The following is a 23,554-nucleotide window of genomic DNA, read 5'->3' as shown; positions in this document are numbered from 1 at the left end:
AAAGAAACAAAGGAGCAGCAGGAGTACCCGGGTGGGTGGTCGACGGAGTGGGACGGCGAGGAGTGCACTTCGTATTTAGATTTCCTCCGGGAACGGGAAGAAGAACAACGCAAGGAACAGGAACAATGGGATGGTCGACTGAATCGACATAAAAAGAAGAAGAAACTCCTCGCCAGACCAATTTTATAAATAAAATAAAATAAAATGTATTAAAATTCAAGTTTATTTAATTATCCTCCCGATCCACCGCGTCACCGCCCTCTACCGGGGGGGCCTACGACGGTCGGAGCGCGCGACATCTAGCAGCGACGGGCGGAACCGGGGCAAAACAGGACGCTACACAAGCGCGCGACATCTAGCAGCGACGGGCGGAACCGGGGCAAAACAGGACGCTACACAAGCTGGGTGGGGGGCGGAGCGCACTCTGGTAGACAGGGGGGACACTAGGACGCCACGCGCGGGGGGCCCCCGCTGCGGGGGGGTTAGGAAATTGAGGTTATGTACGGTTTCTGTTGCTTATATCGGCACTATACATCTACTGATGGTCTTTCTAAATATCAATCCCCATTGACGGCTGATGATGTGCCTCAGCTTATACAGAGTGTCCCATATAGGTGGTGCCGTTTTGGAGAATTTAATTAACAAAATCACAAGATTTCCTTTTAAAATAACAAAGTTTATGTCGAATGGGACACTTTTGGGCCACCCTGTATCGACAGAATCGTAATATTTTAAACCTTCAGGAGAGCCCAAGAAACTTTTGCAAGAAACTTTTTTCGTATCTCCTATGGGTTTCCAGATCTTATAGTGTGTCGTTTTATTTGGCACACGGTTTACAAGTCAGCTGGAGACATACGCCACAATTTGGAAAAGCTGTTTATACTGTCCCCGTAACAAAAAAAAATGGAACGACGACAAGTGCAGTTTAGTTAATTAGGTTGCTCGGTCAGGTAAATGTTACTTATAATTTTAATGTTAAATAAATAACACTCTTCGAAAACTATAATAAAGTAAGAACGCTATTTGGGTACGAAATTAACTCTGTTGTTCTAACAAACAAGGATAATAATAATGTTTCGTCCAAAACTAAATCCGTTGCTCGCCATCAAGTTACTAAATTTCCTAAGCACTCGAACAAAAATATACTTACTAGCCGATATTAAACCTAACCTTTCGGATCAGGTGTACATTAGACGAATATTGTCTGATTATCTGAAACCTGTGTGTTTTGAATTTTTATAATTGATGGTTATTCGATTGGTTCTTGGCAAGTTTTTCAGTTTTTTTTTGTCTACAAATCTGAACCTGATAATGAACGGAGTTTGAAGGAACCTTGTTGCCTGAGAAAAATCGATGAAATCGGAATTTTTCGAAAATATACACGGTTGGCAACGAAACTCATATCTCGAAAAAAATCGTTTCGATTTTATTGTCTGTCCGTTTCTCTGTTCTCGGTTCTCCGCTTCTCTGTAGACGCGGCATTAAATGGCCACAACTTTCGAACAGTTTGACGTACGGCATTCACATTTTGCTTCTTTTGAACCGTCCATTAGACACATAGGCCAATAAAAAATAAGCGCGATCGGAATCCGGCGACCATCTTTTTTTTGCGATTTTCGGCTGTTTTTTGGACATTGCTAGAAAGCTACGTTTTAGTACTTTTGTATTAAAGTTTTCACATATTGTACAGGGTGTTCGGGATATCCTGTGCTATATTGAAAAATGTAATAGAAATTGAGGGCATTTAAATTTCACCAAGTATTCTTTTAAAAATTTTGAAACATTTGTTTGAGCTGAGTTATTTTGGCTTCTGGAAAAAAAATATTTTCCGAAAATGTATTAACATAATAGGGATTTTTTTTTAGGGCACTTTTTTGATTAATAATAGGGTTTTTCAATTATGGACCAAAATCAAACAGACCCTGAATATTGCCTTTTTCCAGAGTATATATGAAAAAAAATTGCTATTTGGTCTGTACAGTAATTAAGGCCGCATCGAGGCCTACAATTTTTGTATTTACGGTTTTAGATAAAGATAGCCTTATTTCCATAAGTCTTGATAAGTGTTGCATATTGTCAGTATAATATGAATGTAAAAATATAAAATTATATTAGTATAATTATTTAATTAATTAATAATAATAATAACAATAATATATAATACTAATTAAATTAAATTATATTAATAAGTAATAATGTTAGATAAATAACAAACATATAAAGGATACCAAACAATGAATACGTATTAAAAGGTATCACAAGAAAGAAAATCCTTAATATTATAATAGGCCAGGCGTAGCAATTTGTCTTTAAGAGTGCATTTGAATTTTCTTGTTTGACTAGTTATCTCCTTCAGTTCGATAGGCAATTTATTAAAAAATTCGACAATCAAAACAAAGGGACTATTTGCTGTAAGAGACAGTCGATGTGTAGGTATTTTTATGATAAATTTCTTGAGAGCATAGATTAGAGTTACTTTTTACGTGGTACAATTTAGTTAGTATACTAGGAAGTGTCAATAAAGAGTGTTGTAGACATAGGTCCCGACATGAAAAATTCCAGGGCTTAAACAGTACAGTGAGTAAAATGCGTTTCTGCATCCTAAAGACTTGCTCCGCACGTGGCGAACCTCCCCAACAAACCAAGGCGTAGTTGAGACAGGAATAGACATACAAAAAATAGTACATTTTTAACAAGGGGAAAGAAGCCTGATGGCGGAGCCTCCATACGACAAAGCAGTAAAGAGAAAGTTTTTTGAGATTGTGGTCCGCCTGTTCGAACCAGGAGAGTCTCGAGTCTACATAAACTCCGAGGAATTTTACAACTCTTTTCTGATGGATTGTGCTTTCATTAAAGCGTACTAATAATCGATCATCTTAGTTTTACTTTCATTCAATATTAACTTGTTAATTTTTGCATAATGTTTCATTTGCTTGTTTTGGTTGCAATGCTAAGTTGCTCAGATGATGCTGTAGAAAGGGTAGAAACCACATCAGGCGCAAAAAGAGAAGAGTAAGTATGGGGAAAAGATGAAAACACCACACCACAGGTACACCACAATTCACTGACCTGGAATCAGAGAGACGTATTCAAAACCTAAGGTAACTCGCAATTTAACCAACTGCCTACGACCCCCATGAAAAGACCTTAACCAACTTAAGGCGTTACCTTTAATACCATATGAACAAAGCTTGTCCACTAAAATATGAACATCGACCAAGACAAATGCTCTTTGTAGATCAAACAAAACACATGCTGTCTGCTGCCTTTCTTCTAACCAGCTTACATAAACTAACCAAATTGTATGCCGGAAAAAAAGTCTCGACTTTCCAAAAAATTTGAAAGATTTTTGAAAAAACGGATAGGAGTGCTCTAGCTTTATAATCGGTCCTACAATATTTCTTAGTGACAGACAACATTATATTACTAACTTCTGTAGATAAATATGGACTTAAATACAAGACCTACATCTAGCGAGTTCGTATTTTTATGAGGTGAAAATATATTTTTCAAATTATTGGCTGAATCGACGAAAAAATTGTTAAAACAATTTGCAGCCGAAGTCATATTAGTAACTTTTTACCCGTCTGTATCACACACGTTTCTCGAGATATTTGAAAAAAATCTAGACGCGATGACGTCAACCACTTTTGCACGGTTTCAGAACACAAGTATGTTCTTGAAAAGCATTTACTCTATTCGAAAAATTGATATACCAGGAAACGTGGGAGATCCAAGGCTATTACTTCGGACATTTTTTGGATTATCTAGGTGGTGTGTCGATTGCTGGTAAAAAAAAACTAAAAGATCCTGAAAATTGCAGTTTTCGTGGAAGATAGTCGAAATCGTTATTATTCGTACAATTTTTTGTATTCACCAAATTTTTCCGCGGCTTTGCACAATAAAATTACGTTTCTCTAGGACAAAAAGCCTTTAATATACAGAGCTGCGTAGTGACTTTGTAGTGAGTATCGAAATCGACAAGTCGTGATTATCGACTTATTAAATAAAATATACATTATATTAGCTGCAGACTTGCAGGCATCGTTTAGGTAGAATAAGTATTAATTAATAAATGTATTAATTAAGTATGGGTACGGCCTCAATTTTGGGCTTTGCTCTGCGTTTTTTTTTCTGAGGCTAATTAACGAATCGCTATCGATCTAGATCGTCGTCGCTGCTCGCCGAGAAAGCAGCAAGACGGAACAGGTCCGACATGTTAAGTCTGAAAAATATGACCGGTATACACGCCGGTAATTGCTGTGAAAAATGCGCCGCGCTTGTTTATAAGTACGTTTAATTACTTATTTGCATAACCCGTACCATAACATTATCCGGGTATTCGATTTATTTATGTAGTTTTGAGGTTGTCAGTCGATTTTTAATTTTCCCTCCCTTCTCTGCTTCAACGAGGATCGGGATTCTGCGTGTGTAACGACCCGCCATAGTGGCGACAAGTTACTTTAATCACCACGACGGTCGCCACCATTGATCAAGGTAGAGTTTGGTTCAAATTATACCGTTGACCATTTGCGTTTTTGAAAAATTCCCAACTCCCATTTTTTTAAACACATATTCAAAAGTCCACTGTCCAGAATTCCTGACACTTCCATGACAGTTTTTTTCAGACCTTAGTCTGAAACATAAAATTTGATATAATTTTCATTTTCATTTCAAGCAGTCCATTGTAGGTTTGCATACATGAATCAAATAGCTTATTATGTATTATTTGTATTGTATGCAAATTTAGGTTGCTCCAAAGTTAATCGTTTCTGAATTTATAAAAATTTATATTGGGGCTGTGACCTCAGTTTGCAGTGTTTGTACTTTCCTTTATCAAAGTATTGCCATGACCACATCATCTTACGCAGTGTCTTATGCGAGGCTTAAGATTACTGATGTATAGGACAATTCCGACCCCACTAAGATTTTTGTTACTTTGATTTAATATCATATTGCATACTGTTTTCCAACACACCCAAGACACAACTCTTACCGAAATCATTTATTTTTTTATTTATTTATTAATTTGTCAACGGCCCAACCGCCCAATATAAAATAAGATTCACATAAACAAAATAGTAAAAAAATAATAATAATAAAACAAACATTATTATTACAACATTTTCTTTAAATATTCGGAAAAAATAAAATTTATGGTGTTCTACTTGGAAATTTTAAATAAGTATTTAAGAATTTTCTTCTAACGTTTAAACAAAAAATATTAGTCAGAACAAAGCACTACGTATTTTTCAGTATTATTTCAAAAAACGTAATTTTTATTTTTTATTTATGTAACAATATTTGTAAAATAACTAGCTGAGTATTGATTTCTTTATAAAAATAAAATCAGATCATGTAATAAGTCCCCAATAACGTGCAATATGTAAATAATTTCTAATTACAGTTATATGAAAACATGAGAAATGAAATGTATAAATTTTTTTAGGAACTTATAAAATTAGGTAAATTTTTTACAAAAAAAAACTTCCACGGGCTATTGTAATACTTATAAAACTTCTGCTAACGTTTCGCCAATCGTATTGGCTTCTTCAGAGCTTGACTGAAACTGGCTCGTATTTTACTCTATATCTGCTTTTATATTGTCCCTAAATGTCACCAATATGGGAATCAGTCATCGAAGACGGTGTTTATGTCCCTCACTTAGCTCCGCCTCTGCTTTTTATTATGTTTTGTGGCTTTTAACCATCAAATCGATTTATTTTTGACTAACTTTAACTAAATTTACCCAAATTTGGCGAAGCTTCTGACCATCCCTATTTATAACGTTATATGTAATAATTATAATTATTTATATAAAACCATTTTTCTATAGATTAAAAAATTTGTTATTGGTATTTATAAAATTTTTCGGCCAAATCCATAGAATTATCCAAAAAAATAACACCTTGTAGAAGTTTTAAGCATCCCATTTTACCCCTGGTTTTATGCAAAGGCCTAAAAATGTACAAATAAGTATGATTCTATAGTGTTTCCTCGCAAAAACTCTTCTTTTAGGGTGTAACGGTTACTATAATCGTACCCAGTAACTACCAATTTTCAGTTGTCAGAGTTCACTGACTTTGGTAACTAAAAATGTCACGTTGTCTTAGCCGACACCCTTTAGACTATGACCCAGTCACCAGAGTGACATTAAACGTCAATTTCCTGCAGCCGTCTGCTGTTCGAGCAGCTGCACTAACCATAAGCGGGTCACCAAAGCAAAGATATCACAATTCTCACGCGTTTTCCGGTACGCTCGATTTACTTCACATCGAAAACCAAATTGGGATATTTTTTCCTCCTCGTCGAATCGGACGACTACAAAGACGGTTAAATGGCAATTTAAATTAGGCAGATACCGTCCGATTAGTCGCAACGGGCCCCCATTCAAATTCGGCTATTATTTTTTTTTTTTGCGATTGAAGTTTTTATCCGCCGACGAAATTAAGATTAACGGTAAAATTGTCAACTAACCCACAAACGGGTAACGGTAAGACTTACCGGTTTTTCCCGGGGTACATCGGCAGTAAAAACTACCGACCCTGTCGATACAGGTGGCGCCGTTGAAACAGGCGGCTCCTGCGCAGTCGTCGATGTTTACGGAGCAGTCGGGTCCGGTCCAGCCGTTGACGCAGATACAGGAGAAACCGCCGACGCTGTTGGTGCACGTGGCGCCATTTTGGCATACTGACGGCCGCAGGGAACACTCGTCGACGTCCTGCCCCGCGAATAGGTACGTTGGGATCATACAGATTCGAACCCCAGCGGTTTACTCACCTGTTCGCAGTAATGGCCGGTGTAGGTGGACGGACATTGGCACGTGTAAGAGTTGACGCCGTCGATACAGGTCGCTCCGTTTTGGCACTGGTGTCCCGGACAGTCGTCGATATTTTCTTCGCAGTTGGGCCCCCTAAAACCTGCAACAATGATCCTAGTTTATTGCCAGGGCCTCTAGATACGCAGTTTGCTTTGTCGACGTCCTTGCCGCTAGTTTTTGGTTTTGTTAGTTTAGATAAGAGTCAGGCTGAACATCTGATCGCTATGGAAGGAGTCACGATACTATTGAGATAGTATCAATAAATAAAAATGCAAAACTCCGAGCAATACACGAAACAAGAAAATTAGAGAAACTGGTTGGCTCTATGTAGTTTGTATCATAAAATTATTAATTTCATATATTTACCATATCTTTATAATACCTCAAATAGACATAATAAAGCGCCCTTAGAAAAAGCTCTGAAATTATTTTCATGTTTTCCATAAGTAGAGAACATTCATACAATTTTTTTTGTTTCTAAGGCTTTCAGGGAGATGGTTCGGATTCCCATTAATAGTTGAAAGGGATGTTCATGAAGGTTTAAAGGAGAAGCCATATGCTTGGATTTTGTGACGATCTTGTCGCATTCATAAAGTAATCTTTGCATAACAGTATACTAATTGATAGTGTGGCTGATTGTGTGTCTCTGCAGAATGATTTGGAGATTATTGCTTCTTGGTATTGTCTTCTAAATAGATGTTAATCTGTTAGACAATAAAGATTGTTATTATTATTAATATTATTATCGGTCTTAGATTTCTCTGCTTTGCAGGTATTGGTGAGCTTGGTATTATACCTTCTTCTGATGCTTCAAAGATGTTGCATGTCTAGTTTATCCAGGGTTTTTTCTGTAACAATTTCCTCCATTGGCATAACCAATGGACATATGCTTACTTCGTTAAGACGCCAGATTTGGTCTAGCTGGATAGCCAGGTCTTCATATTTTCGAACTTTCTCAGCTTCACTAGATTTCAAATTGCGGGTCAACGGTATGCCAATATCAATGATTGCCTCTTTTTTTTCAGTTTATTAATGAGGAGAATATCTGGTCTGTTGTCAGCGACCCTTATATCTGCTGATACCGGACGATCCCAGTATAGCAGATGTGACCTATTTTCGAGAATTGATTTTGGTTCATATTTGTAAATGCAGGGGTATCTTTGGACAAAATGATTTTTACAAGTTGATTGTGCCTTCCTAAATGAGCATTATCTGCTAGTTGATGTTGATTTTCAATATTATTATTATTATGATTAGGATGATTGGCGAAACGTCAGCAAGTTCGGCTCAGCCAAAAACCGACGCAGGAGAAATCCAGAAGTTTTGTAAAAAGTATTACAGTAGCCTGTGGAAGTTTTTGAAAAAAAAAAAGAGGGCAGTATTATTATTATGCCCAAGAGAAAGCGTGATAAGGTGCCCGTGAGTGGTTACCTCGTTTTTTTCGCATTCGGGAAGTATTTAAAAAAAAATGCGTCTGCAAGGGTCTAAGGGAAAAATCATTTCTCGAAAACTATTTACGGAATAGAAAAAATTCTGGAACGAAAACAAGTAGAAGATTTGGCTGCATAAACTTTTGTTTTTGACAATCTTTCAAAAATGTACAGGATGCGCCGTAAATTAAAACAACTGAAAAATAACGGTAATGGTAACTAAAGGACTGTGTTTCAAATACATGAACTTTTAGTATCTTTTGATGTTTCCTCATTATTTCCAAGCGTTCCTATACCAGAAACTTTGGAATACCTCAGGAAATTACTCGAATATAATAACTACAGTAAAGATATAATTGAAGAGCTAACCACTCTGACAAAGCTTTGCATGAGTCGAAATATTTTTCTATATAATAACAACTATTATGAACAACAAAATGGCACGGCCATGGGAAATTGCTTATCTCATTTCCTGGCTGAACGTTTCATGCATCATTTTGAACAGAATGCCAAAGAAAATTTCGAGTACTTTCCTAGGATATGGTATAGATACGTCGACGATGTTTTCGCGGTTTTTGATACAACTTGCATGGATTTAAATGACTTTGTTTCAAATTTGAATAATTACTTCCCATCTATTAAATTCACATATGAAATAGACAGTAACATGCAGTTGCCTTTTTTGGACGTTCTCGTTATCAAAAACAGTGAAAATCATTTAGTTTTTGACATTTATAGGAAAGACACTAGTATTTTAAGATACATAACCAATGATTCTAACCATGCTTTTCAACCTAAAATGGCAAGTTTTAATTTTCTAGTCCACAGACTTGTCACATTTCCTTTAAAACAACAAAGACTTGAGGTGGAAAGAAGCCTTATAAAAAAGGTGGCTAGAATCAATGGCTATGAAGATAAGTTAATTAGGAAATTTAGATTTAAGAACAAACTTCAAAAATCAACGACTTTTCAAGCTGATAAGGAAAATTTAAAAATAGTCTCAATTCCCTTCTCTCCCCAATATACAAGTGGACTTGATAGAGTCTTCAGGGTCGCAGGTCTTCGAAGTGTCTATCAGTCCGGATCAAAATTAAAAAATCTATTGGGTAATCCCAAGGATAAACTAGATACCCTTGAAAAGTCGAGAATTTATGAAATATGTTGTAACGATTGTGACGAGTCATATGTAGGGCAAACCAAAAGATCAATTAATGTTACATTTAAGGAACACTTAGGTCATTTAAAATTTGGTAGATTAGAAAAATCAAGTGTATCCGACCATATGTTCAACAATAATCATAAGGTAGATATAAGTAATTTAAAATTAGTCAAACATGTAAATAGTAGTAGAAAATTAGATGCCTACGAAAGCTTAGAAATTGTTAAGAGAGGGAATAAGGTACTGAACAAGGACAGAGGTCCAATCCCATTTAGCCCATTATATGCGCTGATTGGTTGCGTGAACAGTGCGTAATCCCCTCTCCCACTTCTCGATGTGTATGTATATATATAGAGAGCATTTGTTATTAAGTTTAGTTTTATCTTCTCCTGAAGATGCGAACTTGGTTGGCGAAACGCGCGTCGAGTATGTAAAATTGAGTTTCGGTTGGTGGTAAAACGCGTTATTGTGTGTTAGTACAGTGTCGAAGGTTCCAGTCAAGATTTTGACCACATTTAAAATATTTATTTTTAATTTTTGAATTTTTTTTTTCGGTAATTTTCTCTTCCGGAAAAACATGTTTTTCTCCATAACCATTCACCAGATCGGCAGTCTTTATTTTCGAACCACGTGGGTTAGTCATATTTATTTAGGATATTTTTTTTCGTATGGAGCTAGGGACGCCCAATTATAAATTGAGCCGTTTCCTTTACTCTCTCATAACTCCGGGACGACTATACAAAAACCTCTACGCCCCCGTTAAAGTTGCAACGGGTTTGCGTGGCGACGAGAGAACTCCCTATTAGCGCTCGGGGGGCCCACGGCCGCAGCAACTCGTGCTGTCCCCAGGTGGTTCCCGCGATCAGATGGTACGTCCGAGCACGCCCATTTCGCATACCTGCGCGGCAACGAGTCGTCGGTTGCTGAGAAGAGAACGACGGGGTTAACAATCGGAAGAAAATCATAGAGGGCTCCGAAACTCCGGGGGCCAAGGTCGGACCGGAGACTCCGGTCGTCGCGTATACGGGAGCGAGTTGCTTTCCGATTACCTGCGGTGTTGGCATTTAAAAACTTGTCATATTTACTAGACGGCGACATTAAAAATCCATTTTCTATTAAGGATTTAATCCGGGAGATAAAACGACGCCGGGTACGGACTACCGTTTCGTCGTCGCCCGTAGATAATGAAGCAAAAAAGCTCGTCCGTTCGAAAATTAATACCGTGAGCGACACAGATAACGACGCATTAACGCGATATTTCAATATTATGTTGACGTTTCGGCCTCTCCGAATCGAAAACCGATTAAGACGAATTTTATGCGTTTCTAATAAGCGGGCCACTAGGAAATTAATTGGTTGTGGTCGATCGCAGCCGATGTAGGTCGAAAGACGCCGATATTTAGACCGCGTTTATTATTTCAATTCGTCGCAAATCTAGTAATATTTTCATATATACCGGGTGACCGGGAAAGTGGGATTAGATTAGAGTAGATTAGATTAGATTAACAGTTGGGAGAGCTAGCAATCAGCCTGTCCGTCACTGCGACCCAGAGGATCTATTGTGACTCTCTCCATAGCTATACGGCTTTATCCAAGTTCGTCTCTCTAACCAGACTCTACAACTTCGACAATGGCTCCCTCGTATAGCTCTCTGTCTCTGGTTTGGTATCGCCCAGCAGATGAAAACGCAGTCTCGCTAGGCCTTCGCAGTGGCACAGTACGTGTGCGGCTGTTTCCTCCTCTTCCTGACAGAATCTACATTCTGTGTTTTCTTCCACTTCCATCAGGCTTAGATGCCTCTTAAGCCTGCAGTGGCCCGTCAGCAGACCTACCATTATTCTTACGGCTTTTCTATTGTAGCTTAGTAGGTCCGCGGTAAAATTGGCCGATGTGCCCCTTAGGCCTGTCTTTGCCCCGGCATGTCCCTCCACCATCGTCGGGATTCTCGGTCCATCCAATCCCTGACGGCTGTTTTTGCAACGGGTTTGGCCATCCCACAAAAGGGTTCTGGTCCAATCAGGCGCATTGACGACCCTTCGCGGGCTACGTCGTCTGCGCCTTCATTACCTTTATGCCCTCCGTGCCCCGGTACCCATGATAGAGTAACTTTGTTCTGGCTTGCTATCTCGTTTAATGCCTTATGGCAGTTCAGAACGAACTTGGATGTTATTTTATTAGATTGCAGGGCCTTTATAGCCGGTTGACTATCGGTGTAAATTGCAATTGATTTGTTACACAGTGTTCTAGTGCAGTGATCTCTGCTTGGAACACTGTTGCTAGCTTACCCATTGGAATAGAGATTTTCCTTTTCGTCCTGGGTTCATATATTGCTGCTCCTACTCCTTTTTGAGTTTTTGCGCCATTAGCATACCAGGATATTTCTGCCTTAATTGGTGGCCCCTTTTTCCCAGTCTTCTCTGGCAGGGATTTGAGTCCTGTAGTGGTTAACGAAGCAATACTTAAATGTTGTGCTGTCCGTATGCAGCTTGTTATGTTTCGTGCTATGTCCACCAATTATTGGGGACTGTCCTTGCAGTAATCGATCACATTTGCTTTTCATTGATTGATTTTCTTAACCTTCGTCGTATCGTGTGGGGTACAAATGTACCCCAACAACTCAATTTTTCTTATAACATCTTTTTAAAAACTTTACACAAGGGTTCCGCAATTTTATTTATTGTCATTTAGTATTTACAGATTCCTTTTTTGCATATTTTAGTTATAACGTGCATCAAAAAATTCAACAAAAAAATATTATTAACTTTTACCCCGTATGGTATGCCAAGATACTCATTTTGATTAGTCACGGTCATGCGCAATACAGTAAATATCAGCTGGTGTCAGACATTTTTGATTTGTGAAATCATGGAATGAAAAACACCCAAATCACACAACCTCTACAACGCATATTTTGATCTTAGATGCCCTTCAAGCTTCAAAAGAACCGGTAGTAATGTTGTGGTATACCAAGAGAGGTTACACTAGACCAGTTATTCCTGCAACTATGTCTCGCTCACGTTTTCAATTGTAGACGAGTTTTTTTCGTTTTGACGATCCAAACAAGGGAAGTCAGAAAGAAAACTGATAAGCTTGCACCGGTAAGAGGACAGGTTTGTGGACAATTTCAAAAAGTGTTATAATCCCGAATGCCATATTACAGAGATGAGCAACCACAGATAATTTCTTACGAAAAAATAAATCTTATATTCCCCAAGAACTCTTGAAAAAACCTTACAAACCCATTTTTTCGTCAATGTTTTCGGAAACAACATGCAATTGTGTCCTATCTGCCTAGCAAGAACAAGGCTGTCCTTATTTGATGATGATGATGATGATTCAGGGAGAAAATATGAAGTACAAGCCTGAGATAATACTTCATTACAATAAAACAAAAGGTGCTGTAGACACTACCGATAAAATGGTAAAAGAATATTCAGCTCGTCGAATTAGTAACAGATGGCGGATGGCAATTTTTGGACAGCTATTAGACGTGGCGGCAGTAAATGCATTTACTTTATGGAGTGCAAAATTTCTAGACGAAAAATCAAAAAGCAAAGACAGTAGAAGAAAATTTCTTTTGGACTTAGTTGAGTCGTTGATTAGGGAAAATGCCAAAAGAAGATGAAAAAAAAACAAGAATTCCCAACAGTGTCAAATCATATGTGCAAGAAATGTTTCCAGAATTGGAAAAGCACCGAAGAACCTGAACGACCCGTTTTTAGACGACGTTATTTGTCTAATAGAAAGAAAGATCGTAAGTCCAGGCAACAATGTTGCGACTGCAAAAAATTTACATGCATGCATGTAAGAATTAATATGAGTAGAGGAGTTCCTCCAACTTCTTTTAAACATTTTTGAGAATTGTTTATTTTAAATAAATATTTTATTTACAATGACTATTTCATTTTGCCGTTACAGTGTATATCTACAAGAATTGTGGCGTTCAAATTAGAGTGGGGTACAATGGTGTTCTGCGTAACTTTTTCACCGCGGTACGACGAAGGTTAATCTATTCTTCCTCGATTTTCTGGGACTGGCCGTCCGCTCGCCACCATAGATAGCGTTCGGGTAGTTCCATCTCGTTGACGCAACCTAGATTCTTTGCCACGGGCCATACGGCCACCACCCTAGAGTTCGCTCGTTCGATCTACTGGTGACTAGGTTGGCAAGAGTGGTGTTTTTACGATCCAAATAAAAAGATAATAGTCAGTTCAGATTCAACAAAGAATCAGAACTCTTACGCAGAGTGAGGAACGCTATGCGCAAATTGAAAAAGAATGCTGGGGATTAACTTGGGCATGTGAGAAATTTAGGGAGTATATTTTGGGACTTCCAAAAAAATATTTAGAAACAGACCACAAACCGTTAATTCAAATTTTGTCTACAAAAAATTTAGACGATCTAACCCCCCCACATTCTAACCTCTCAAGACCATACAATATGAACACCACAGACCACCGAACAACCCTGATGCAACAGTGTTTTCCTTATAATTTTTTGTGCCCGTTTAGCCTTTTAATAAAAATGATTGCGTGACCGTCCGGCATTTTGGCAAGCTCGCTAATGAAACTTGGGGCGGTGGTAGGTTTTTTTTTTGTGTGACAGATTTCTTTTTTGAGCCGGTAGTGTAAACACAATAAAAGTGAGATTTGTGATTTCCCATACTTTTGGATCTATTTGGAGTTTGGATTGGAATCTTCCTCGACGAAAGATTTTGAAAAAGGATTGTCATTGCCCCGCATTTCCACGTGGTTTCTTCTTCCATCGGAATACAAGAGAGCTTCGCTAGTGTTGGTGCTGCCTCATGCGCACGTGTTTGGTTGTCGAGTAGCCGGTAGCTGGTTGTTTAATTTTTGAAAATTGTCTAGGAGGCTGTAAATTGTAAATGAAACTTTTCTTTACTTGCCTAATGGCAAATAGCCTTTAACGTAATGAACTAGTTTTTTTTAGGATAACCCAGTTTTTTCAAACAGCATCCTAGTGGGAACAAAACAACATTTTAACACCAAAATTTTCCAAATCCGTTAAAAAATAAGCTTACAGCAAAGAAAAAACAGATAAGTAAATACATTAAAAAAAAATATTACTTAGGTGGCTTTGCTCCTATTCATCATCAAGTCGGCATGAATGAAAATTCTGACAGTTTGTACAGTGTTTAACTCCAGAAAAGTTAGGAAGCGTTACAAGATATGCGTTATAAGATACCTGTTTCGCAGATGCAGATGTTTACGTAATTTTTTTTGCTGCAAAATGCGGAAAACCAGTAAATAGATGAGGTTATTTCCTTTTCAACGAAAATATATGGGATAATAGCAATCTTTTCGAAATTCTTAACAATAAATTTATTAACCTATTTCGGCTAAACAAAGGGGCAACCCGGATTTTAATACCTGAAATACAACCATTTAAGCACAAAATTCCTGCTCAATTCCAGAGGTAATTTATGGTATATTTCATTTCTTTCTAGATCTTTGACAGTTATGTGATGACAGCAAATGAACATTGAAATTTGGCAATAAGTCAACCTGCAGTAAGCAGGATTATTAAAAAAGACAGTTATTGTATGTCGTTCACCTTTTCCCCACAAATGTTCCTATTTTTTCGGTCCTACATTATTCAGTCTAAAACTATAGAATCTTAAAGCGTATTTCGACAGAAACAATCTCAATCTCAGAAAACAAAATAAGAGATAAAACTCAGCCAGCACGCATGTTATCCTTGGTAGGTTATGTTCAATACAAAAAGGTACTCATTCTTCTTCTTTTCTTCTAGTGCAAAAAGCGTTAAAACTGAAACCGACCAGATGACCAGTGGTACACAATATGAGTGAAAAAAAGAACTAACCAACGCAAACCTATTCGAAGTGTAGTTTTCCATCGTCATCCACGGCAAGCAGGTTTTTAATCCCAATTTCCGACAGAAGCGCATTCGTCGGCGACGATAGAAGCGAATCTCGAGAGGCCTCTCGCGATTACGCTTCAAACTTACGCGAAACTGATTGGCTGAATATAAAATGCAATTAAAGTCCCCTTAAGTTTTCGGATTAAATGATTGCCCATCACGGTAAAAGGTCGGAATACTGATAACGTTGCCTTTGCGAAGGAGCCCTGGGACCGGTTTTCGGCCGCTCCGGCTGGTAGCCGCGAGAGGCCGTTTCAAATAACGTTTTTTGTATTGACCGGTATTGTCGCGCATGCATTTCTATATAGGGTCTTGGAGGGTCATATTATATAACATAACATGTAGATGGTACCTTATATTTTAGATTAATTTACTACGACTTTCGTTAACTATCGGCCATCATTATTTTTCAATTTTTTAAAATTTCGTTACTTTTAGTTTATTAATTTTACCATGCAATACAAGATTATGTATTTGTAGCATAGCATAGCATATTGAATATGCACGGTCGCGCTGTTTGCTTATTAAGGTTAAGTACGGCCCATTAAAAAAGTCAATTACGAGGGGTAAACAAATGGTTTGTTTAACGGTATAACTATAAAAACGAAAATATTAAAAATATATAGACGGTGACTACATTTATTTATTTTTTAAAGGCACTGCGTCAGTAAATCCCAGGAAATATTACGCGTGGGATGATCTTGGATCAACGTTCAACGTCCGACGACTAATTTGGGCACTTTTGAAAGCTTCTTGCATCCAAATTTTAGGCAATATGATGTTATAGGTAATGGACAACCAAAACTGTAGCTTATCTAACTAATTACTAATAAAATCTCATATTAAAGATCCTTTTAAGGCAAAACTTCAGTCTGACGACCTTTTTGTAGTACAATTTCGTAAGTATTCATCATTGCAGAATCGTATTTGTATAACTGAACGCTTTACTTTGACAGGTTGACGAGCTATTCGTCCGCAGTTCTCGGGACATATTACTTGTGGAGCTATGTTTTTTTTTTTTATGATCTACTGACTAACTTGGAAGTTTTCGAACGCTTCTCGTAGTCAACATTCGAGTCAACATTTTTAGAAAAAAATATACGTGAGAAGCAAGTTTTTCGCTAAATTTGATTTTCTGTAAATCGCTCATCTTTACGATTTTTGTTCTTATTTTGATATTTGGTAACGCGTCAAACTATCATGGCGCCTAGAATCACGCCAGGGACTGAAAAACAAAAAGTCTATTGCTGTTATTGTTTGGCTGGTTGTTTATGTTCCCAAAAAGAAACAACTTCTAGCTTTTACAACTTTCGTTGGGTCCAAAAAAGGCGAGAGAAAAAAAAATGAAGCTATTTATAATAAGAATTCGTTAGATTATATTAAACTGGAGATATAACCTCACCGTTTAACTAAATTGTTGCCTAATGAACATGGATTCTTATTTATAATTTTATAATTAAAATATGCATCACTGCTATGGAAACACTGGCTGAATTGCCCCCGAAAAGCTTTATATATAATATAATAATATATAATAATATATATATATATATATATATATATATATATATATATATATATATATATATATATATATATATATATATATATATATATATATATATATATATATATATATATATATATATATATATAATAATATAGTTTGCCTTATTTCTATGGATCTCATTAAGGCTACAATATATAAAGATTGAAGGAACTAGCATTGGAGTCTAAAAACCTTTGTTTGTTCATACTAAGTGTGTCTTTCAACCCTCTAAGCACGAAAAGTATAGATGCTAATTTGTTACATAAAACATACGAGCACTCCCAGAAAAGAGCAACGCTTGATAAGAGATGCATTGGGTTGAAATCGAACCTTTTTGTGTTTTATGATTATTTAAAAATAAATTGTTACACGAAAACCAATACTGAGCCTTCAGCTTAACCCCATAAGTCAGTTCATCTAATCTGGTTATAGATGAGCTCCTGCAGATCATTGTTGTATCGTCAGCGAAAAGTAAACATTTGATGGGCTTAATGCATGTAAGTAATGAAGAAAAGTGGACCTAGGACAGATTCTTGAGGGACTCTATGTTTTAGATTTGAAGTAGATGAATCATTCCCGTTTAAACTACCGTATTGTGTTCGATTTTTGAAATACGATTCTCAAACAATAATTTCCTCATTTTCATGGAATTTTATTAGGTAAATGCATAGGCGTTGCGTAGAATGTTGTCGTCCCAGATTTGAAAAAATCTTCCTAAAAGATTAGGTTATAATACCAAAACAGGTTTTTTAGTTATCCGGAATTTTGGGTTAATACTCCTACCCATTGGATGCGAATCGCACGGCATAGCGGTCCGTTATTTGGAGGTTTCTTTTTTGGGAAAAAATTCGCGATAGATCGCAAACCAGAACGCGAAAAAGAGATTAAGCGGTCGGATCCCGATATAATTGCATAATACTATGAAAACCCGGACTTTTTGTACTGTCGTGCGGTGATACTTTCGATTATGCGCAAGAAATCGTTATAAATATAGAATGGGACCGGCTTTTGTATCCAAACTCTCTCTTGCTCCAAAAAAAAAAAAAAAAATGCGCCACGTCATACAGACGTTGATTTTTGGTAATCGCTATTGTACGTCGGATTAACGTCGTCGCCTCTGAGCACCTCATAATAGTGAAACAATTATTTGCGAATTGTTGTTTTTTAAAATATACACTTCTTTTAAATAACGCAAGGAAAGTCCTCCACAATTCACGAACGTCGTTCTAACGTTATAATATGACGTTATTTGCTTAAAGTTTTTAAAAGACGCAAAATAAGAATCAATGTTCATTAGGCAACAATTTAGTTTTGTAGTAAGTAGTAAAACTATGAATCCTTATTATAAATCGCTTCTTTTTTTTTCTCTCGCCTCTTGTGGACGCAACGAAAGCTTGTCATTAAATGTAAATTAAATTATAAATAAATGTTAGCATTTGTTTCTTTTTGAGAACATAAACTTTTTGTTCTTCAATCTCTAGCGCGGGTCTAGGCGCCATGATAGTTTGACGCGTGACCAAATATCAAAATAAGAACAAAAATCGTAAAGAACAACTTGCTTTTGTTGTTGTTTTTGAAAAATGTTGACTTTTAAAAAATTATCTGTTTATTATATATATACCGTTTTATTTTATTTTTTTATTTTTATTTTTAAGCCAAAATATTTATATACATCGTAAAGATAAACTTGTCGATTCAAATGAATTCAAATTTAGCGAAAATGTTGCTGCTAAAGTATATCGTTTTCTGAAATCTACAAAGTTCTTTAGATTCAGTGTCCAGCTTCATCACACATCGTTCACAATAAAACTATATGTTTGACATCATCAAATAATGCTAGTCAGTGACAAAGAGCACATTCACATACATGTAGGCCATGATGACATTCCTGTATGACCTGCATACACACCAGCCTGATGAACCTTTAGAGTGACAGGGTCATACAATTGACTCCTGAGATGATTCTAAACATGATGGTGCCTGAAATTTGGCTACAAGAAGCGTGCGAAACCTTCCAAGTTGGATGGATAGCAAAAAATATTGCCCAACAAGTAAATGTCCCGAGAACTGCTGACGAAAAGCTCTTCAACCTGTCAAATTAAAGCGATCAATTATACAAATACGACCCTACGAATACATACGAAATTTTACTACAAAAAGATCATCAGAGTGAAGTTTCACTTTTACTGACGCAGTGCCTTTGAAAAATAAATGTAGGCTATATATTTTTAATATTTTCGTTTTTATAGTCATACGCTGCACGTATACCGGTAAACAAACCGATTGCCACCCCTTGTAATCGACTTTTTTAATGGGTAGTACTTAACCTTAATAAGCAAGCAGCGCGACCGTGTGCAGTTTCGTAACTACACAGCGGCCACCACAAGAAAAAAGGTACTTTTAATCCGTCAAAGGAACACGTTAAAGCTTTAATGGCCGGGCGAGAACCATTTGTTGCGTGAATAGAGAGGCAACGGTACTTCCTCGGCCGTATAAAAAAGATGTTCGCCGTTGTAAATGTAAATAAATCCGTTCGAGCGAAATTATTTACGGTCGTCGCGCTTTTATCTCGCATAAATCGAAATTAATTTGGCACCTACGCCCCTGTTTTTGTATTATTAACGATTTCTTTTTCTCTGGTTACCGGTGCCATCGGAAAAGGGATCTCGTTTTTTTTTTTCAATCGAGCTCTGAAGAAGCCAACAGAAGTTTATCCGGTAGAATTTATGATGGACGGCTACCGCGTTTAGTCTTAGTTTATTGCCACTTTTACTGCGCTACAAATTACCTTCAATGAGGATATTGGAAGCTATAACTTTTTATATTATTAGTAACAGACAACTCCTAGTAACTAACTAGACACTTCGAAATAAACCTTTATTTCTTTAGATTTGAACATCATACAACATCATACCATAGAACAATGTTTAGAAAAGTACACAATAGTAAGGACTAGTCTAGTCGTTCAGCCGTTTCCGTGGCAGAATGAATACTCTACTCTTCTATATTGAACTAAAGTCCTCTTTTCTGGCTTCATTAGAACTTGTCTATTCATTGCGAAAGTTTCTGCTTATTTTACTATTGGGTTGTTCGGAAAGTCATTTCGTTTTTTTTGGGGAACATGAAAGACAGTTTTCGTATAATGAATAAATATTTTATTAAATTATATATTGGCCATTCTGGTCCAACACCTTTTGCCATCTTTCTGGCAGTAACATAATTCCCCTCTCATAAAAGTTTTGGTCCTTGCTGGAAAAAAACTGGTTCAGGTGGTTTTTGACATCTTCATTTGAGGTAAAGGTTTTGCCATCCAAAAAATTTTGCAGGGACCGGAACAAATAGTAGTCGGAAGGCGCCAGATCTGGAGAATATGGTGGATGTTGCAGTACGTCCCATTCAAGCTGTAAAAGTTTTTGGCGAGTGACCAAACTTGTGTGAGGTCTCGCATTATCCTGGTGGAACACTACACCCTTCCTGTTGATTAATTCGGGCCTCTTCTCTTTAAGTGAATCATTCAATTTGTCCAGTTGATGACCATAGACTTCTGAATTAATCGTTGTATTGTCCGGCAAAAGCTCAAAAAAAACGATTCCTTTGACATCCCACCAAACGGAGAGCATCACCTTTTTTTGGTGAATGTTGGCTTTTGACACGCTTTGAGCCGGTTCATCTTTTCTGCTCCATGACCTCTTGCGTTTAACATTGTTGTATTGTTGTTTTCGTCCCCAGTAATAATCCGCTTCAAAAATGGATCATTTTCTTGACACAAATTTCGCTCCGTAAGGACATGGGGCACCCACACATCGAGCTTCGAGGTTAAGCCCATGCCTTTCAAATGGCCATAAACAGTCGAATTCGACAAATTTAATCTCTCACCGATCTCTCGTGTGGTTATTCGCCGATATGCATCAACTAATGCCTTTATCGCATCTTTGTCAGCTTCGACCGGCCTTCCAGACCGTGGTGCATCTTCGACATCAAAATTGCCGGATCGAAATTTTGCAAACCAGTTCTGGCACTGGCGTACTGTTAACACGCCTTCTCCATACACATCCGTCAATTTTTTTCTCGCTTGGACAGCATTTTTATCTTTTCTGAAGTAAAAAAGTAAAATATGACGAAAATGCTGCTTATTGCTCTCCATATTTAAAAGGGCACCAACCAAAAACTACTGCGTAGAATTAATAGAACTTTTTCACACACAAGCCTTGCAATATCAGCCCTCAAGACATATAATGGTTAAGCGGCTTAAGTGTGAAGTTGGTTTCGAAAAAACGTAATTAAGTCCTCTGACGGGAAAAAACGAAATGACTTTCCGAACAATTTTAAATGATCGTTGCAATGTAACTCTTGTCTTTCTCTCGGTAGAACGATGAGGTTAAGGATCTTGTTGTATGGGATGGAGGCATGGACCCTTAATGACTATACGATGAAACTTCCGGAGGCGTTCGAGATGTGGGTGTATCGGCGTCTGCTCCGAATAAGTTGGATGGATAGAGTGAGGACCGTTAACAGCACAACTAACCAAAACTTACGTCAACGGTATGGTCAGTGGTATGGTCAATGGTATGGTCAGGCCGTGGAGGTGCAGCTGCCTTAGAATCCTGCTAGTACTGGTCCAAAGGTTGTAAGAGGTTGATCAACAATACAAGTCTTCTCAGAAGAAGGTTACAAGATATAATTCACCCCTCTGTATTAGATTGAACTCCATTCCTCTTACTACTACATCAGAAGTTGTCTTTGCGTGGCAAAAGAGACGGAAGGAAGAAAGAAATAGTCTAGTTGCCACTCTTCTCATTGGAAGGTTACAAGATATAGTTTTGCCCTTCTGTATTCAATTGGAATCTATTCCCTATTCCGCCTTAGAAGTTGCCTATTCTTTTTGAAAAATGCATTTTACTGACTCCAAATGCTATTAATGCTAGTAGTACTGGTTCAAAGATTTAAAGAAGTAACGTCCCAATGCCACCCTTCTAGGTAGAATGTTGGGGGAGATAGTTTACCCTTCTCTAGTGAAATGGATGAATGAATGTTACGTCAGAAGTTAATGGCTAAGAATGTTAGAAGCTATAGATTTTACTATTTGGTTTATAAGCTACAAAGCGTGACTAATCTCGGAGAAATTTACAATTAATTTATTTACAAATTATTTTTTGGTTGGAGAAGAAGGAGATATCTTTTATTATTTTTATTTATATATTTAACTATATTTCACTACGTTGAAAGTTATGGAAGAGGAGGATGTTAGAAGCGAGACTATATAATTTATATTTCACTTAATTTACTAAAATCATAATACTATGTACTAATATGTGTGTCAATGCTCCTACGAGTCTAACAGGTACAAGGTTTTTCAAAATAAATAAGAACTAACAGTCCAGATTTTCACGAAATTATATATATTCACATGACCATTGTTTCGACAACACCGTGTAAGTGTAATATTTACAAACTTTCTGCTACAATATATACCTTGATTAAAGTTGTTGTGAGAATTTATGTTTAATAGTGAAGTGGTATTTAAATCTAATTGATCGTTAACCAATACATTTGAATATCTCATTTTGTTAATCTCCATGGGTTCCAATACATTTAATTTTCTTTTTTTTTTGTCTGTATGTGTGAATCCGAGCCGCTTCGGACATTTCCGGGATTTTACCGCAAGGATTTGGGAGCAATCGGATGTTTTCGGAGATATTTCCCACGCTTTGAATTTTGTTTGTCAATTCTGACCGTCATGTCAGTGACTGAATTCGTGTTGTTTTACCCAAAAACTAACGGTCGTAAAAACAGTGTAGTATGCAACGCGTTCGGTAAACTTTTTAACTCATTTTGACAAATGTTGTGAAACTTTGTCACTAGGTTCTCTTATGTACGTAATTGTTTTAAATTGTTCGTGTTCTGTATTAGGTTTCGGATAAATAGAGTTTACTGTGGTGTGGATTTGTTTTTTATTTATAATTTTATCGATAATGGACGGATTGTAGCCGTTGTTCAGTGCAATTTGTTTAATGATATTAAGTTCTTTGTTGTAATTTTCTGTTGAGAGAGGCGTATTAAGAAGTCTGTGCATAAAAAAGTGTGTTGTGTGTGTGTGTGTGTGTGTGTGTGTGTGTGTGTGTGTATAAGGGTGATTTGAGCTGTTACGTATGACTGTGTTTGTGTGTGAAGGTTTATGGTAAATGGAAAAATCTAATGTTTTTGCATTTTCCTAATAGTTAAGTCTAAAAAATTAATAGAGTTATCCTGTTCAATCTCGATAGTGAATTTTATACGATCGTAATGAGTTAATGTAATTTAAAAAATAAATCAATTGTCTGTCCGTTCTAAGAAAGCAAACAAAAACATCATCAACGTATCTATACTCTATACCACCATAGAAAACTTTTACTTAAAGGATATTCTTGTATAATGTTTTCCAAATTATCCATAAAAATCTCGGCTAACAAAGGACTAAGTGGGTTTTCTATAATTAAACCTTCCTTATACCCATTTCACTCTTTTATACACAGACTTTTTAATACGCCACTCTCAACAAAAAATTACAACCAAGAACTTAATTTCATTAAACAAATTGCACTGAACAACGACTACAATCCGTCCATTATCGATAAAATTATAAATAAAAAACAAATCCAGACAACAGCATACTCTATTTATTCGAAACCTAATACAGAACACGAACAATTTAAAAC

At 36.9% G+C, this 23,554-nt stretch overlaps 1 protein-coding gene across 1 annotated transcript in view; it reads right to left on the bottom strand.

The window, feature by feature from the left end:
• Window positions 1-6,160: 6,160 nt before the first annotated feature.
• Window positions 6,161-23,554, bottom strand: part of LOC132697643 (neurogenic locus Notch protein-like) — a gene marked incomplete at its 5' end in the record, with an annotated part of 94,658 nt that continues 77,264 nt past the window's right edge. The window contains 3 exons of the mRNA XM_060663186.1: window positions 6,161-6,198; window positions 6,505-6,721; window positions 6,781-6,920. Of these exons, the coding sequence (XP_060519169.1) occupies window positions 6,161-6,198; window positions 6,505-6,721; window positions 6,781-6,920 (395 nt within the window). The remainder of the gene's footprint in view (window positions 6,199-6,504; window positions 6,722-6,780; window positions 6,921-23,554) is intronic.

The sequence above is a fragment of the Cylas formicarius genome, unplaced genomic scaffold (genome assembly GCF_029955315.1).
Source record: "Cylas formicarius isolate icCylForm1 unplaced genomic scaffold, icCylForm1.1 PGA_scaffold_273__1_contigs__length_124999, whole genome shotgun sequence".
NCBI classification, from domain to species: Eukaryota; Metazoa; Arthropoda; class Insecta; order Coleoptera; family Brentidae; genus Cylas; species Cylas formicarius.
The sequence above is the reverse complement of the archived record's forward strand: the minus strand, read 5'-3'. Positions and strand labels throughout refer to the sequence as shown.